The sequence below is a fragment of the Lampetra fluviatilis genome, chromosome 32, assembly GCF_964198595.1.
Source record: "Lampetra fluviatilis chromosome 32, kcLamFluv1.1, whole genome shotgun sequence".
Taxonomy (NCBI): domain Eukaryota; kingdom Metazoa; phylum Chordata; class Hyperoartia; order Petromyzontiformes; family Petromyzontidae; genus Lampetra; species Lampetra fluviatilis.
Genome location: NC_136306.1, coordinates 9,442,295 through 9,462,275, shown reverse-complemented (window position 1 = coordinate 9,462,275; position 19,981 = coordinate 9,442,295). Strand labels below are relative to the sequence as shown.

General features: G+C 47.0%; 1 protein-coding gene across 1 annotated transcript in view; it reads right to left on the bottom strand.

Moving 5' to 3' along the window:
• Window positions 1-16,888, bottom strand: part of LOC144943731 (CTTNBP2 N-terminal-like protein) — a 47,295-nt gene extending 30,407 nt beyond the window's left edge. Inside the window, 2 exon segments of the mRNA XM_078871510.1 lie at window positions 8,641-8,757; window positions 16,341-16,888. Of these exon segments, the coding sequence (XP_078727636.1) occupies window positions 8,641-8,757; window positions 16,341-16,469 (246 nt within the window). The 5' untranslated portion in view covers window positions 16,470-16,888.
• Between the last annotated feature and the right edge of the window lie 3,093 nt (window positions 16,889-19,981).

Genomic DNA, 19,981 nt, shown 5'->3' with positions numbered 1-19,981 from the left:
CACGCCCGGCCACCTTTGTGTCACCAGTGCTGATGTTCTACACGCAGCATCAGGTACTCATTTTACGCCGTGTCAACCTAGAGGAGATCCAGGATCGGTTCGCACATCACTCGCAGCGGTGATGTTAGCTGTGGCTGGTAAACAAACCCGGGTGACTGGGCTCGAAGCGCAGTGCCATCACCGCTACACCGCTGCTCGTAACGCAACAGTGCCACAATTTATGTACGGACACAAACACACACACACACAACCCATTCCTTTGAAGGGAAATGCGGATTTACTTCAGTAATGAACTCAGCCGGAGAGTTATTTTGTTTCTCTTTGTCGGCACAGCTGAAATAAAAACCGCACATACAGATTTTGACCAAACTTGGACTCAAACGGGGAGGCACTGTACACTCTTAAGAGATTGCCAATTTGATCTTCAATCTGCCGTACAGACCGACAAAAACGTTCTTACATAGCAAAGCGATCCGGTTACGCGTTGTTTTTTTTTTCTGGCCGCTCTGCGCATTACTGCACTTGCGGCTTTTGTAAATTGCCAATGATCTCCAAATAGTTTTTTTTCTTCTTCTCCATTCCAGGAGAAACCTCAGAAATAGCGAACATTCATTTGTGAGATTACAGCGGTGTTCGTGGTGGCTTTTTGTTGTTGTGCCAGGCTGAACACAATGCTGCACCCAAATAAACACGAGGTTATTTTAGAGCCCTAAGACAAGGTGCGGTGAACTTACACTGCAGGAGAATAAAATAAATACAAAATGTATTCCAACCATTATCAATCCCCTCCTGGATGAAGGCTTCCCCAATGCCATGTCAGTGATGGGGTTTGTTTGACCATACTTCACCACCCTGGTGAGTGCGAGTTGGTGACTGGGAGCAGGAAGGGCAGGCCCGGTTCAAAGAGAACTTGCCACTGATATCAGCCGTGGTTGAGAATCAACCTGGAGCATTGAGTTCGCAAGGCAGCACATGCTAACCACTGTACCACCACTCCACTCACAATAGATTAACAGTGGTATGTATGTTGAACTTCTTTCACGCCGTACGTAGCCAACCATGCCAATCAGAGGTAAGGAGGAAGGACAACAAACTAAACACAATATAGATGACTTAAAAGTGCATAGCTCCAGTGGCTTCCTAACATCGGAAGGAAGAGCGCTCCAGACGGCCGCAGAAGCGCATCTGAACGCGTGCGATGTTCGACGGCTCGTATTATGGGCGACTCTCAATTTCTCTGACAGAGGGCGGCTCCATGGCTCGAGATCTCCGTCCCACCTGATCCCACTCTTCGCCTCGCAACACCGCACTCCACGCTCGAGGGTTCGTGAGCCATAACCAATGAAGGACGATCGCAGGAGTTTCTCACCTTCCACTCCCTCGACTATGCTTTCAGGCGACGTCATCAACGTACGCAGCGTAACATTGTGAATATGACAAAAGGGGGCGACCACTGCACAATGTATTTGCATGTACGTTGAACTTAGTCCGCACCGTACGTAGCCAACTGCGCTTATCGGAGGTGCGGTGACTGCATGCCATGGGAAAGAATGCCCCTGAGAGGTACAACCGCCATGGAGATGAAGCTACGAGAAATTAATTGTTTAGATGGGTGCCACGGTGGCGGAGATGTTAACTACCTCGCCTGGTATACAGGAGGTCGTGGGTTTGATCCCGACCCCGACGCCTGCTGCTGTGTATTTGGAGTTTTCATGTTTCTCTCCTCATCATCATCACGGTGGCGGAGATATGAACTACCTCGCCTGGTATACAGGAGGTCGTGGGTTTGATCCCGACCCCGACGCCTGCTGCTGTATATTTGAAGTTTTCATGTTCTCCCCGTGGCGGCGTGAATTTTACTCCGGGTCCTCCGGTTTTTCTCTCCGCATTTACAAACATGCATTTTAGAGTATTTGGCTGCTATAAATTTCCACATAAGCTACTTCATTTGGCTTATAATGTGGCCAGTTCGCTTCTGAAAAAGATTGCTATAAAGCTCGGTGGGGCCTTACCTGGTAAAATAAAAAATAGTTTAGTTTAAATAGTTTACGACTCAACACGACGGGATTGCGAAGGTGTGCGGAGGCATTCATCGAGCAGCGGATAGACAATGGCTGACGACGACGCTTCCCCAGTCTCCCGATATCCGTCAAGCGTTTACGCTCCGATAGCCGCACACGCAACAACTGCACAACATTTGACGAGGCAGCCGCAGAACAAGCAAATCAAAGTCCTAAACTGGATTTGTGCAAAACGCTCCGCGCCACCATCCCCCCCGCGGAACGCCGCGTCCTCGGCTGACGTTTGCGCAGCTCAACGACTTACTCCCGTGAGCAGCAGCAGCAGCAACAACAACAACAGGATGCTAAAATCCGAGGGCGGACAACGTTGGAGCTAATTCCCAACCCACCCACCCCCACCGGCACTTGGGCCACCTCTTTAGCCAAGCAGCCCGAATTCAACCGCACGGATCGTGCCACTTGGGTTCACGACCAACCCGCGAGGCAAGAAGGACAAGCCAGCCACTTCATAAAATCACCACACCCACCACCGCCAGCAACACGCCGCCGCGTAATGCTTCACCCATGGGGTTTATTTTTTATTTTTAAACTGCGCTTTATGGGGCAATCTGCCGCGCGGTGAAGGCTTTGCCCTTGCAGAAAGCTGTCAAGCCCCCATTGTTCGTAGGCTGTGGGGTGGTTTTTTTCTCCCTTCTTCTCGATGCGTTGAAGCCATTTACAGTGCAGATGACGAACCCTCGCTGAGCGAGAGGCGTACGAACGTACGGGCGGGCGAGGCTTCGTTTGTTAGCCCCCCCCCCATTTGGATTCATTAAAGAACGACTCGGATGTCGTTATTTAGACAGAGACGCCTTCCACACACCGCACTTTCAACATGGTGCGGGTTTTTCTCTGCCCTTTTCGGATGTTTGCCCCGATGTGTCAAAAATAGCAGCGAAATGGGAGGGGTGATGCCCTCAAATTTCAAACAAAAAAACCTATCACTATATTTTGCCACTGGTAAAGGAGGTCTCATAGTGTAAATGCTTACCCCGAGCTCTCAATACTCTGATAGTGCGCTGTTTTTGAGTTGTACGCCTTTTGGCGTCATCTGGTGCAACACCAATGGAGACTAGGCTCTAAGAAAAGCTGTCTCGGGTGTGGACCAATCAACTTCAAGGACAGTGCCACTGTTGGTGGAGGGGCCTAACGCGTGCGGGAGCTGCAGACAGCCCCTCTCTAAACACAAAGAGCAGTTCTCAAGAAATGAGTTTTTCAATCGAGATGATTTAAAAGTCCACAGCTCCGGCGGCTTCCACACATGGGCATTCCAGACGGTGGCAGAGGCGCATCTGAAAGCGCGCGATGCGTTGACCGTCTTTGTTAGATGGCGAGCCGAAAAGCAGCTGCTGCGAGGATGAAAATAGGTACGTTTTGACCTCCTCTACCAGTGCCTGCAAATATGCCATGCATACGAGGGTAGAAATTTATAATCCCCAAAAATCGACCCGCCAAAGCCTCCCCGTTGTTTTGCACGGTACAGACACTTCTCGTTGCCCTCTAGTTAAATGGCTCCATCTCGGTCTGATCCATCAACCCCCCTCCTCTCTCCTTCAAGATTCCAGATTGCACGCACGTGCCACCGAAACAAGGTCAGTCGGCTTTCATACCAGGCGCTCGTGACTGCACGGAAAGGAGGAAATACTTGTGCAAAGCGCTCGCGTACCTTAATTGTCACCACACAGCTTCGTCGGAAGCGCTGAACTCACTTGAAGGAACAGAAGGGTTCCATTAAAAGGAAAAAAAAAATTATTCGCCTTATCCAAGACGCATATGGACACATTTTATGGGCAGTCACGCACACAATGATGGTACAAAACAAGTTTGACTACCGTAGGGTCTACTGTACTCAATATGGCATTGATGACCGTGTCCGCATATATCAGCCTAAACGTCATTTTAAAATGCTCTAAAAGTTCAACTAACATTTGCATGTTTTTATAATGTGTGTTTTTTTTTTCATTTCATAATACACTGCCATGTTAACGCTTCAACGGTTGTTGACCATATTCAGCAATGCGCTGTGGAAGGATGTTATTCTTATTGTTGCCGTCACTGCTCTTCCAACAACATAAAACTACCGTCATTTGTTTTTTTAAATGAAAAAAAGAAAAACAGGGTGCGAGTTGAAATTATCTTCGAACGCTTTCATTCGTTCACTCGCGCGCTGGCAAGCTACGGGGCCATGTACGGTTACGTTTGAGTCAATACGTTTTGACATCAACAAATCTGGATTGCACAGAATAATGCCAGCGAGAATCCCTCTGCGTGATCGGTGCAGTTGGACGGGTCGGCGACAAAGACTTCCACTGGCGAGATGTTAACTGCCTCGCCCGGTATACGGGAGATCGTGGGTTCCATCCCGAGCCCGACGCCTGTATATTAGGAGTTTGCGGGGTCTCTCTCCCCATGGTCGTGTGGATTTTTGTCCGGGTCCTCTGGTTTTTCCCTCTACATTTATAAACGTGCATCTAGAGTATGTGGCCAGGTCGCTTCTGAAAAAGAGCGGCGTAGCTCATTGGGCCTTACCTGGAAAAATCAAACTAATAGTAACAATAGCAAAATAGAAATGCGAAAGCCTCAAGCAGGTTACGCTACACAGGCTGCAAACAAAAGATAGTTGAAGCGCTGGAACTGTCGGCATCTGCCAGACTGTCACATCCAATCAGCTGTTTCACTATTCGTAAACAGCTGTACGCTATTCTTTTTCTCTTGCGAGCGGAAGAGTAAACATAAAGATTCTTTCAATGCGAAAGAAAACTATTTGACGGATATTAAATTAACATTTTAAAACGTTGTGTGCTGTTGGGGTTTTTTTTTTCTCTGAAAAGGGAACATCAATGGAAAAAGCGATGAAAAATTTCAACTGCATCGCAGGATCATTCCTGTGAAAATGTAACCATTCGTTTTGACACGTCACTGAATATTTAATAGACTTTTTTTCTCACTACGTGGCCTCGCTTTTGGGAGTGCACACGATGCAACTTGTCAATTTGGTCTGCCGTAATTTCATAACGAGCTACACACAATGTGTCCGTGACCGACTGCTTAAAGAGCAAACACAAAGGCAGCGCCCCCCACAACTTAACACGCATGCATGCACCACTTCAGCCGTTAAGATGAATAGGGTTCAGTGCACAATATGCACATCGAAGACACTTTGGTTTACGATCCCCTTGATCCTTGAATAATTCAAAGTAAAGCTGCCTCGGTAATTAAGTGTCACCGTGGGGGAAAAAAAGAAACAACGACCCCTCCATTCGTGCACAGATTTCTGTTTCAAACGCAATACTGCCTCTGCTCACTACCACTGCATCGGCATCTGTCTGCAGACGGACAAAATGTGTGAGCATCACAGTTTGACCTGGAAAGACCCATCCAATAGAAAGGAAATGGGGAGGCCGGAATGTGACCTGAGATTTTGGGACAAGCTGGCATGCATGTTATCGGGAGCAAGTGACGTGCAATGGGACAGTGTGCAATGAGATGGGACAGCATTTGGGGGAGTGGATGTGACGACACAAGAGAAGTGTAAGGCACCACGGGGAGGTTAGCACCTTCAGGGGCGGCGAGGATGCTTTATCGACAATTCCAAAAAATACGTGAAACCTGTACACAGTCACCGTGCAAATAATCATGGCTATTCTGTGATTATGATCGATAACAAAAAGATCGTGAACGATAGTGTCCGCGCAGGGAGACCTTCATCCAGCAGTGCACCGACGATGATACTGAGACTGATCAAAAATAATATTGAAACCTGTACACAGTTCCATGGTGATTTACTACTTCAAATATAAATAATGGAATGTGTTTTTCCAGGCAGGCCTCGCCGACTCTGAAGCCCGAACGCATGTAAATAACAATCACATGTGCACCCTTTTTAATAAAGCCAGTGGCTATAACAGATTGTTCTTCACACACGTGTGCACCATTAGTGTCAGTGCTTTGTGGGTTTACCCATAATGCTCTACAGCCATCATGGCGCCATGTGTTAATTTGCTAAAGAGCAGCGCAGCACAAGAGCTGAGATTTCAGAAGATCCATGTGGTGTGGAATGACATTCCACATGCCTCTGTCATGCCGCAGGGCAACACTGAACAATTTGGAATTATTTTTAAATGTGCATCGTGCCTGACGAAGAGGAAACACCCTTGAGCCAGGCACGCTGAGATCCTGAGTTCAAATCCGGGCAGCTGTCCCTCAGCTCACCTTTTCTCTATTGCCCATTCTCTTCCTCTTCTCTTGCCCCTCCACTCATTCCCGTCCCTTCCCTACCATTTCGTGATCCCCAAGTATCCTCTATTGCTGTCACTCATGCCCCAATCTCTTTTTTTTGGTGTCTTTAGTTTGTTGTTCTTCCCCCGCACCTCCGATTAGCACGGTTGGCTGTGTGCGGTATGCGCAAGAAGTTCAACGTACGCAAGTACATCTCAATCATTCTATTCTGTCAATTGTTTTGTAAGCTATGTCAAGCGCCTTGAGTGAAGGCGCTCAATAAATATGAATTACATTAGATTAGCCCGATTCTCAAGATTAGCGGGCTTGGTGTTTAGCACACTCCACTCTAACTCCAGCTACCTTCATTTGAATCCCAGCTGAGTTCAACATTATTAGTGAGTGCCAGTCCAGGCAGCATTGCTCCTCACCCTTCAGCAATCGACAATGACCAGAACAGTCAATTAACCCCAATGACCGACATGGCATGGGGAGGCCTTCATCCAGCAGCTGATTGACAAAGGGCTTGTAATATTATTATTTTTCTATTCTTAGGTTTTTTCGGTAAAGTCACGTAGGTAAAAAATTAAAATTAATAAAATAAAAATAATTGTATTAATTTGAATTTTTTACTTACGTGACTTTACCGAAAACACCTAAGAATATGAATCCTTGCAGTCACGAAAGCTTCAAATCTAGAATTATAATTTTTCATTTCAGAAACATTTCGTCAAAGTTGACATGTGGTTGGCTGCTGCATTAACCCGTCAAACAATACGAATGCTAATTTTTTTCTTAAATCATCATCTGCCATGGCCAATCCACTGCTTGATGAAAGCCTCCCATAGCCGCCACCTTCTCACAAGAGATAAGCAAACGCATTACCATTTCTTTACGGGTGACTTGAATACAAGAGTGAGTAAAAGGTGGGCAGATGATAACATAATTGGTACACCTGGCATTGAAGTAAGAAATGGTATGAACTTTTGACATGTAACACAATGTTAAACTAGTGCCCTGTTCGAATGTAAAATGTATTGAATTTGCATTATTTATGCTTTATTTATTTCACATACATATTATATTTTGCCTTCATTTTATCCTATTTTTCATTGCCTTACATTCACGATGTTTTGTTTTCAATTGAAATCTTGTTGTTCAATCTTCTTTTCCAATCAACTACTGGATGCGGGCTTTCCCTTGCCGTGTGGGTTGTGGGGATTATTTGACCACACATCCATCATCACGCTGGTCAGTGCAGTTTCACAAGGGCGGGGTAACAATATACATGGGATCACAGAAGTACGGAATAACAATGGCCTTTGCTACACAACCACTGTTTTAGTTTATTGATCCTATAATTATTTAAATTCTGCATTTGTCCCGTGATGTCTGCCCCCTCCCCCATCAACCAGGATGCGTTGGGTACATGGGCCTAGTGGATCTTTGCATGCGATTGTTGTGTTTGTCACCAAACGTTCTGCAACGGGCCTGTGTTCTTGTGTACAGAAATTTTTACTACAAATATAAAAAAAAAATCTGCATTTGTATGGCGCGTTTTATTCTGACCTGGGCCACCCTTGAAAAATAGACTTTTGGTCTCAATCGGCCCTTACGAGGGATGTGTTTCTGATTTTCAGGAGAATATAAAAACAATCTGAAAATGAGATTGTTTTGAATCACTTCTGTGCTTTTCCCACCCAAAGTGTGTTTCGTCAAACTGAGGTCACGTGATGGCACTTTTCGTGTGAAGAAAGATATATTTGCGTTAAAACTGTTGATTCACCGACTAAACTTTACGTAATAAATGAACAGTAAAACAATATTATTCAATTATTCAAATGCACGTATTTACTGATTAAACAGTGACAGTAACGTTTTAGGCATTTACATCGCAAGAACACACAAGGTGTGTCTAATTACTAAGGCATTTATGGGTCACATAAACGGAAATATTATTCTCCTTGAATCTGAAATTGGGCTGAAAAATCATAAAATCATATTTTCACAGAAACGTCATCCAACGTTCACCCCGAGCTCTTCTTCACCTATTTAACACATTCCTGCGGAGGGAGCTGGTAGGAACGTTGGGTTGCTCGGTCAATGGCCAGGGTCAACGGCGGCGTGGTGTATTCCGCAAATATGGCCGACTGTGAGGGCGGGCACAAGCCGGCGTGAGTAGGTTAAACGTTGAGTTTTATAAGGGCACCACGGGGTGACCAGCCCCCACCCACCCAGCCCCTCCCCACCCTCACCACCCAGCCCCTCCCCACCCTCCCCACCCAGCCCCATCGGCGGTAAGGCAGCAGGGCTGTGTCTGTAAATCTCTCTCGGCGTGGGGGTCAGATGGTTGCTCACTCACCCGCAGGACCTCAATTGCCAGATCGCGTGCCTCGAGTTCTCCCTCCAAGAAGCTCAGGAGGGAAAGCATCTGCGGTCGGCTCAGGTTCTCCATGTCCAGTTGACCTACATGTCCCTCCTGCATGAAGAGGCCAACAAAAAGAGCACCCGCAAACATCCCGTCAGGTTTATAAGAGCGAGAGAGAGAGCGAGGGGGGGGGGCATATGTCAGTGCTGTGCCAGCCGTGCTGGCATTCAAAAAGTATATACATTTTGGTTGAAAATGAAACGACCTTCCTTCAAACGCACGACTCCTTTGTTCAGCAATACAACCGCAATGGATTTTTCTTTTCTCGGTATCACAGGATGACAAGCCGGTTACGCCGGAAACATTGCGACAATGGCTTTCAAAAAATATGTTTAACTCAATATTCAGTATATCAACGTGTAACATAAAAAACTGCGTGAATGATTTGACTCTGCAGCTCTGACCCAGTTAGCCGAATGACTGACAACACTGTTGAAGGGATTCGTATTACAGTGAATGTATTGGCCACACCTAAATGTGGGGTTTGCTTTGAAACTCCGGGGTTGAGCGAACAACTGGCGAGGTTTGCTCGGCTTGGAGTCTATAAAAAAATAACGCCCCCCGCACTCCTCCACCGTAGTCATAACGAGCTATACAACACACAAAATAGCCCAGCACAGACCACACCATTCACACCCACGTGTCTGCGGTATAGGTTTAGCGCTGACAAGCCGATACAGCCATGGGTGTCTCTGTGCGTGTGTGCGCAGCACCACGCCCAATGCACTTTTCCACCTCTAAAGCCCTGCAAACACAAGAGAGCCCTTCCCCCCCCCGGCAACAAACACCGATATCCCGCATTGAGCAGAGGAGGAAGCAAGCCCGCTGGAACGTGCCCACATCCCACACCCGCCTTACCCCGGGCTGCCCGTCAAAAGGAAGGCGCGTTCACGAAATAGCTGCATAATTGAGCGCGAAGCAAAGCCACGAGCAGCGTAATTACCACCCCACTCTTCCAACCCACCCACCTACCCACCCCCAAACACAGCCACCACCGCGACCGCGTTCTTCCGACCTGCATTGTAACGCGGCCGTTTCTCTTCCCACCCAGCCACCACCCACCCTCCTCTTGCCGACAAGGTTTGCGCGAGAGGCCACACGCAACCAGCGAAAGGACGCAGCCACCCATGCAGTAAAACACAACGCCATGACGTCACCGCCCCCAAAAACCAGTCTCTCAGCAAGTTTTCACGTGCGCGTTGGGGTGGTGTGGGTGGATGATGGGTGGAGTGGGTGGGTGGGTGGATGATGGGTGGAGTGGGTGGGTGGATGATGGGTGGATGATGGGCGGAGTGGGTGGGTGGGTGGATGATGGGTGGAGTGTGTGGGTGCGTGGGTGGCTGAGAGGCGATGGCACATTTCAAACCGGAATCTCACACCGCTACTTCCCACCCCGATGTGCAAATACGACTACAATGTGGCGTTCTGTTAGGGAGCACACACCATCAGGGGTCATTCGGCAGGGTCCTCATTACCGCAGGTCACTGTTCCAGAAACGAAATCATGGTAATGACTCATAAGGCCAATCACGGCACGTTGAGTGCATGACACAGACGGGGAGGATACTGGAACAGCAGTGTTGCTTCTAGATTTGAAGCTTTCGTGACTGCAAGGATTCATATTCTTAGGTTTTTGCGGTAAAGTCACGTAGGTAAAAATCACGACGTTTCGGAGGCAACACAAGCTTCCACCTGAAGACGGAAGCTTGTGTTGCCTCCGAAACGTCGTGATTTTTATTTTATTTTAATTTTACTTTTATTAATTTTTTTTTTACCTACGTGACTTTACCGAAAAAACCTAAGAATATGAAGTAGTGTTACTCTCAGGGTGGTGAAACACACTGGACTTGGTCGATCTCCGGGCGAGGCAGATGGAAACTGCGAGGAAAGGTTTCTGAAATGCCACCGCCTCCGAAGTACATATGGACCACACCAATTCATCAATCAAGCAGGTCGCGTGTGGTGGTGATGGTGGGGGAGGAGGGGTAAAGTGTGGCTTATATACTCCGGCCTTTTTAGGGGCCGTCCATAAATGACGTCACGCGATTTTGGACGATTTTTTAACCCCCCCCCCCCCCCCCTTGTCACACGGCGTCACAGAAAGTCAGACCCCCCCCCCTCAAATATGACTTCACAAAGCTCTGCCCCCCCGCTCAAAAAAACAATAAATCATGCTTCAAATCGCTTTAAACTATTGTCATTGTAGTGCGTATTTAATGTGCCGTTGCACTCTGATGTTGTAGGAGAAAACATTTATTAAAAAGTCTATTTAATTAAGTAGAACGTGTTGTCTATGTATTTAAAGTTGCGCATTTTGATGTGACGTCACATTTCTCAACCCCCCCCCCCATCGTCACAAATGTCTGACCCCCACCCCCCCTAGGTACGTGACGTCATTTATGGACGGCCCCTTTCCCCCAACAGTGACGCGGGCGTGACAATTGCAGGGCTGCACCTTTTACCGTCTGCTAGAGGTAAATGTTGAAATCGCTTGGGATCAAAATGTATCGGGCGTGGTGGTGGTGGTAGTTGGGGGCGCTACGTTGGGCGTAATTAAAGCTACATGTGTGCAAGTCCTCAAAAAAATACGGAAACAGGAAAACGAGATGACATAGCGTTCGTCCCTGGGGTGGTGGTGGTGGTTGTTGTTGTGTTAATCTGATCAATAATTAACGGCGCAAAATTTTTTTTTTTACTCTCTGCTATGGCTTTCTCTCTCCAAAACCGATTATAGCCGTCACAGGATAGGCAACAGAAATACTTAATGATCCGGGTTAATCAGTGGTGAAACATGTGGTCACCACTTTGCGCCGTATACATTGATATCAGGCAGGGTATATGTGCACGGTTCTGTAAATATTTTACCATCTGGGTCGCTCACGCTCCAAGGAACTTTACACAATGCCCATCTTCCAATGGCAGTCAGTCCCAAGCCAGCAACTTCACGAAAATTCCACATTCCCACGGCGAGAGCCGGTCCCTCCGTAGGCTCCATCTCTCCAGTGTGGACGCACCACTTAAGGGGTGCGGATTGACCAGCTGGGTGATTATTTTACACCCCCCGCCCCCCTCGGGAGAAACGCTGATGATGTGGTCGAGAGGACCCTGACGTACATTTGAACCCATGACCTTGCTCTTATACAAACATCCTGCAGGCCGTTAAATCAGCCCCTCTGTAACGGCACTTATCGTGAGAACAGGCTTGCTTTTTTGTTCGAAATCATCCTGATATAGGCTAATGGACACCCCGATAAATGCCACAACTTGACTTGGCATGCGTTCGATATATATACCGTACTCGAATACTCATCGGAATACTAAAAGTATAATTGAATGACAACTCTCCATCAATCCACTGCTGGATTAAGACCTTCCAACACTCCGCGTGTCCTCCCCACATTATCACGGGGGGTGGTTTGACCATACAGCAGATGCATCAATCATCACGCTCGCCAATGCAGGTTGGTGAGGATATGGCCCTGGGTCTGGTTCAGCTATCACTCGCCACTGACGCCTTGGGATGTCTGCTGTGGCCATGAAGGGAACTCAGGTTGCACGGTTCATAGCACTCGACGCGAACCATTGTCACTGCTCCTCCACAAAGAGTACACTGTACATTTGCGTACACATGTTACGTGGAACAGTATCTATGTTACACGCAGCAACAGAACAGATGAGTCACACAGCTATTTTGTAACAGCAAATGTATGCATGCCTATTTATTGCCAGTGAATGTGTCAATCTCTTGAATCCTTTAATGTGTATATACATAACAAAGACAAAGGTCACCCTATATGCCCGAACAGGTTGTTGGGACAAGTGATGTTAGCGAACAACTATTAAGGTATACCACAAAGATACCCCATATAAACTTAACATTATTTTGGGGCCAATGAGCACCTAATGAAGGCCGGCATGGCACGCAAGGGGGTGGGTGGCCAGCACCACGCCCGGCCACCTTTGTCTCCCTAGTCGCAATGTTTACACATGGCACCGGGTACTAATTTGATTTTGAGTCGACCTAAGGGAGGCCCAGAACAGGTTCAGTTATTTGTCACGGGCGTCGAGCGTGAGTGGTAATCGAACTCAGGTCGCCAGTTTCATAGCGCAGCGTACTAACCGCTGCGCCACCACTCCCCACAAATCCCCTTTTGACACTCGCACACACTGATGCAACAGCAAGTGTATACATGGACACATGCAGTGCCATGCATGCCGTGCATGTGTCCACATACACACATGTTATGTACCTATGACATTTATGTATACACACATCCGTTGTGAGTGACTTTCTCCATCAATGTTGTATGATCGACCAGAATTCATCGCTGGGAAATCTGTAAATGAGTTTGATCATTGCCTTCCCATATCACCGACTTTGTATCTTGTTTGCCACAGACACGCATTGAACATTTCCACTGTAAAATATCGAATTGATGCATTCTATAGTTAAGCAATTGATTATTGAAAACATATTTTTTTTTCGACATTTATTTTTGACAATTATCATTTGTTCTTACTCTTTTGCTGTGAACTGTTTTGTTTGACTTCATAACCTAGCTCTCACCTGGTTAAACAGTAAATACGCGTCTGTTTTACTGTAACTGGCCAAACCAACCCCAATGCAGGACCCCCTATAAAGCGCATTGTTGTTATTACAGTGTGTGAGCGGTGGGCCACACTCTGACCCTGTCGTTGTATTGCCAGCCACGGATAACATCAGTGGCGAGTGACGTCCAACACTGCTGATGGTCCATCCCCGGCCCCCACCATTCACTCATCCGCACTGACCAGCATGGCGAAGTATGGTCAAACAACCCATCCAGCAGTGGATTGACAAAGGGCTGTGAATCACTGCTCCATTACAGCAACGACCAACTCGAGATCGATACACCGTAACCTCTTGTTAAGACAGTTTTTTTTCGATTTAAAGCTTTCGTGACTGCAGGGATTCATCTTCTTGGTTCTTTCGGTAAAGTCACGTGACTTTACCGAAAGAACCAAGAAGATGACAGTTTTTTGTTCCATCACTAACTAACAATGCTTATCATAAGGTTTCTACCAAATCACAAGAGGAAATTATGAATTATATTATTGTAACAAACGAGAGGAACACGAGGTATAGAAACTATACCGTGCAAACAGACCCGGTCGTACACCCACGGTTGGCCAAGCGGAGAAAACGGAAATGAAACGTGCGACGATGATGTCAACGCGAAATACGTTCACAAGATTCAACCCGAAAAACCCCCACACACACACACGCACTGAACTGCATGGCAAACGTCGTGCACCACGCGTACACACAGAGAGAACACGTGGAGTACACAGTACAGGAGGTGTGTGCAGCATGGATATGTCCACACTCGCCAAAACCCTGGGGGAGTCAATAGCCATTGTAATTGTGCAACTCGTAACGACTTGCAAGCCCCCCCCCCCCCCCCCATTGTATGCAATTGTCAATGGCAATTTGGGTTAACATTGCTACAGCATTGGAATTGTAACGATAAATCATTGACTCATCGGTCTGGTATGCATACACATATCCTGCAAATGTGTTTTTTGTTGCTGTAGAGATGTAATGAACCAGGAAACCCAGACGTGTATAACATGTACATCACCTATCAAATTCATACGACACGTGCATTTGAATCCACTATACATGCGTAGACTATAGTCCACAAAAAACACTACACAGTGCTGTACATTCAATCAATGGCTGTAACATCAGCCGCTGACACAACAACGATACGAGAGAGAGCGTTTGCGGGGCTGTGTAAATCGCCTGCTCGGAAGGTCTCGCCTGTAGATCGTGTTCACATGCAACACAAATCGTCTGCACGCCAGCCAGTAAATCAGCTTAAGTGGTGGGGCGACCGGCAAAACCACGCCCGGCCGCCTTTGTCTTCCCCCCAGGGGGCGATGTTTACACACCGCACCAGGTATTCACTTTTGTCGGTCGAGTCCAACCTAGGGGAGGATCCAGATTCGGTTCAGGTATCATCGTGAGCGAGAATCGAACTCGGGTCGCCGGCTAATCAGCAAATGTCCACGCGTTGAAATTCCGCACCTCCGATTAGCACGGATGTCTACGTACGGCGCGAAAGAAGTTCAACATACACATACATACACACTCTTGCATCCACTCTGCATGTATACGCGTGTTTACAATACACACACTTGCACGTGCTATAACATACGTAGATTCGTGCATAACCAACTCTCCCCATAGAGAGTTCTACGCAGGGCATTCGATAAGCCAACATCAGCTGCGCACACAACGTTCAACAGTAGCATCTGCATCTAACCAGTGTTACAATAGGCTTGCATTGCCCATGTATTTAAGATACAAACACACACACACGTACGCTTTACACAATACATACATGTGTGTTAGTATTGGTCAAGGCAACAAGGCGGCGTCCTGTTCTCGCCCACTTATCCACTGCTAGTTTTTGCTTTCATCCACCAGTAGATTGACCACGACTCACCATCATCATGATCATGTAGTCTATACTCAACAGAGTGCTATACAGAAGCGATTCCAACCATTGACTCCATCAATGAGCCCTGGACCAAAGGAGGTCTCTCTCTCTCCCCATCACTTCATCCAGCAGTAGATTGACCACGACTCACCATCATCATGACCATGTAGTCTATACTCAACAGAGTGCTATACAGAAGCGATTCCAACCACTGACTCCATCAATGAGCCCTGGACCAAAGGAGGTCTCTCTCTCTCCCCATCACTTCATTCAGCAGTGGATTGACCACGACTCATCATCATCATGATCATGTAGTCTATACCATACAGAGTGCTATAGTTAAACGATTCCTACCACTGACTTCATCAATGAGCACCGGACCAAAGGAGGTCTCTTTCTCTCCCCATCACTTTCATCCAGCAGTGAATTGACCAGGACTCATCATCATCATGTATTCTATACTCAACAGAGTGCTATAGATAAACGATTCCTACCACTGACTTCATCAATGAGCCCCGGACCAAAGGATGACTCTCTCTCTCCCCATCACTTTCATCCAGCAGTGAACTGACCAGGACTCATCATCATGATCATTTAGTCTATACTCAACAGAGTGCTATAGAGAAGCGATTCCTACCACTGACTTCATCAATGAGCCCCGGACCAAAGGAGGTCTCTCTCTCTCCCCATCACTTTCATCCAGCAGTGGATTGACCACGACTCATCATCATAATCATGACCATGTATTCTATACTCAACAGAGTGCTATAGAGAAGCGATTCCTACCACTGACATCATCAATGAGCCCCGGACCAAGGGAGGTCTCTCTCTCCCCATCACTTTCATTCAGCAGTGGATTGACCACGAGTCATCATCATCATCATGACCATGTAGTCTATACTCAACAGAGTGCTATAGATAAACGATTCCTACCACTGACTTCATCAATGAGCCCCGGACCAAAGGAGGTCTCTCTCTCCCCATCACTTTCATTCAGCAGTGGATTGACCACGACTCATCATCATCATCATGACCATGTAGTCTATACTCAACAGAGTGCTATATATAAACGATTCCTACCACTGACTTCATCAATGAGCCCCGGACCAAAGGAGGTCTCTGTCCACCCCCACTCCCCCCCATCATTTACCTCCACTGCTGCTGCTGCTCCCGCTGCTGCCGCCGCCGCTGCTGCTGTTGCTCGGCATTGTCTCGGCCCGGCTCTTACACCCGGACCGGGTCCCGGGCCACTCGTAGGCGTCGCAGTCTCAGTCGCCATCTTATTAATAAAGGCTTCTGATCAGCAAGACAACCTCCTCCTCCTCCCTCTCCTCCTCCTCGTGGTGCCCCTCGTTATTAGTGTTGTTGCTGCTGCTGCTGCTCCTGCTGCTGCTTTGGCTGCTGCTGCTTTTGCTCCTCCTCCTCTCGCTCCTGCCGCTGCTGCTGCTGATGATGATGATTCCCTGGCAGTGCTGGTGATTTTGCTGACGTCATAATGGGGCACTCTCATCCGCTCGTCGCCGTGACGTCACGGCCATAATCTTCGTCGTCGTCGTCTTCATCATCATCATCTCCATCCTCCTCTTCTTCATCCCCAGCGCAACGCTCGCTCGCTCGGCTCGGCTCCACTCGACTCGTTAGCGGCTGCTCACTTCGACCCCGCGCGTTCCTCGCGCGCACTGCATCACACCGCGCGCGCACTGCGACCACATAGACAAAGGTCCCCGCGCGCCTGTAGCCTTTTGACGGAGTGATGGGGGGTGGGGGGGGAAAGTGCTGCTCGCGAACGCTGATGAAGGCCGGAACGGTGCCAAGAGCGCGGTTGGGTGGTCAGCATCACGCGCGGCCGCCTTTGTCTCTCCCGAGTGGCGATGCTGCTGCTGATCCTACATCTAGATTTGAAGCTTTCGTGACTGCAAGGATTAGGTTTTTTCTGTAAAGTCACGTAGGTAAAAAAAATTGCAATAAAATAATAATAAATGAAAATAAATCAATTGTTTATTAAATCAATTATTTTCATGTATTATTATTTAATTTCTATTATTATTTTTTCCTACGTGACTTTACCGAAAAAAACTAAGAGTATATATGCTCTCCTACTGCTGCACTCCAGCAGCAGCAAGCAGTCCGTGCTTTTCCGCGCACACAACACACACACACAACACACGCCGTGCGTGACGCCCTCCGATGCTGTTGTACTCTGCACCCGCGTGGAGGACGCACGCCCTTGTGCGTCCACTGCGAACACAGCCCGAGCCTTGCCCGGTGCGGCAAACAACCGGGGTCAGTAAAAGGAAACAAAACACAAACTCGATGTATCTGCACGGCTATCTCGGTGCCGTCAATGCTGCTGTCGGTAAAAACGAGAAATGAGTAAGTGATGCAAATCACTTCCTTACCGAGCGACTCGCTCCTTGGATAGTTATCTCAAGGACTCACTTTTGTGCTCTGGCGCTTGCAGGGAGGCAATGCATGGGAGGCTTCGGGATGAAACAATACGTGGTGATTACATCATGATCATGATGATGATGATGGCAGCAACACAATACGTATTTATACCCCAAGTCGCCCCCACCCCTCCCCTCCCCGCCGCAATGACCAACGTGGTGAAGTATGGTCAAACATTCTAGATTTGAAGCTATCGTGACTGCAAGGATTCATATTCTTAGGTTTTTTCGGTAAAGTCACGTAGGTAAAAAAAAAATGTAATTAATAATTTTAAAAATTTATCATTTTTAATTTTTTTTACCTACGTGACTTTACCGAAAAAACCTAAGAATATAGTCAAACACACAAACGGGCTGGACATACAACGTCCACACACGTCTCGAGTGTGCTGCGCTCTGCACTCCGTTAACGCACGGGCCCGACACGCACTGGCGTGGTCGCGTATTCATCCACTCGCACTCGAATTTCACTTCCCCACCACCACCACCCGCTCCCTCTCTCTTCACTGCACCCACTGTGCTTACATCGGGGGGCACTAAGGAAGACGGGGGGGGGGTAGTCGTCTCTGTGACAGGGCAGAGAACTCCAGCAAAATCATTTCATGATGCTGTTTCCCAAAACCGACCGACCAACACACCCACCCCAGCAATTCCCACGCTATTCGTTAGCGAGGCTCATCTGACTTATACGTGGCGATATGATCCACGTAGTTTTTGTGTATATATATAAAACAAAAATGCCACCGGTCCATGCTGAAATATTTTGCAAAGCCAAACGGCTGTTTGCCGACGCCACAACAAACGCGGGATAGTTGGCCAGCGAATCTCGATTTAGTCGCTGAATGTTGCCGGATAGACCCTCAAAGTTAAAGCACGCCACTGTAATTTACCGTGTTGCATACAAAGTCAACCGATCAGGACCTTGAATACGTACCTAGAATAATATCACCAGACGATTTAGTGAGTATTCTTGGTTCTTTCGGTAAAGTCACGTAGACGGGAAATAATAAAATAATATAAATATAAAACAATAAAAATTCTCACGACGTTTCGACTGCAACACAAGCAATCATCATCAGGTGCGAAATCCACAACAGTGCTAATCGGAGGTGTGGGGAAAGGACAACAAACTAAACGCAAAATTGTTTCTAAAGAAACGAGTTTCCAATTTAAAATTATGATGACGATGAAGGTCTAAGGTTTAACACTGGAAAGGAGAGTATATTATGTGTTGCTTTTTTTCTAATAAAACAACTTTAACAAGAATTACAGTAATAACATCTTTAAAAAACGGAGTACCTCCAGTCCAGTAGTGCATCCAGCTATAAACTTTTCAGAGGTATAACATCTCGACAGGGGCAAATCATTTCGCTAAACAGAATTGACTGCATTTAAATTACGATTCCAATATACAGTATATCATGACCTGTAAATGTATATAAAATGGAATATACACACTAGGAATAACCAGTTGGTTATTTGCAATTTTTGACAGTTATGAAATGTTTAAAAAATGGTCTGTGACATACAATAGCCGTCTACAACTGTTTATTTTATTTTATCAGGTAATGCCCATTGAGCTATGTAGCTCTTTCAGAAGTGACCTAACCATAAATGACAGCTCAAGTAAGTGGATTAGCACGTGGAAATGTATAGCAATTAAGTACCTCTAAACATATTGTTCAAATGTGGAGGGAAAACCCGGTGGATCAACAGAAAAATCCACGCGACCACGTGGACAGAGACATGCAAACTCCTACTATACAGCCAGCGTCAGGGTCGGGATCGAACCCACGACTTCCCGTATATCAGGCGAGGTAGTTAACATCTCACCAACGTGGCACCCCATTCAGGGGGGGCGAGGGAGCAGGCAACCGCCAATCAGCGACTCCTGTTGGTGCACCTCTGCTACTCTGAACTGTGTGGATCTCAGCGCACGTCATTTGATATCTTGGCATTCCATTCGTTTTGTTTCAGCCCGCACGGGGCACACTCACCTTCCTGTTGACACCGTTATGCAGATTCTGGGAGGATGTTGTGTTATCAATATTTCAAGTTGTACCTAGATGTCAGAGGAAAAAAAACCGCTTTAACTATTTCCATTGCAATTGTTTTAGAACGTCAAATATGACTCAAACTCAACAATATGTGCGTACCACGTGGTCACACAATCTACCCCTCTGGGGAGAAATTGTAATACACGAATCAATATCAGCGAAAGCAACACCCGCACATAACGAACATGCACATGTGCAAAAATGTCCACAGATCTCCACGAATTGGATCTTTAAGCGGATTGAATCTGTGACTTTGAGAATCATCCCAAATTATGAATGGGTTTTAT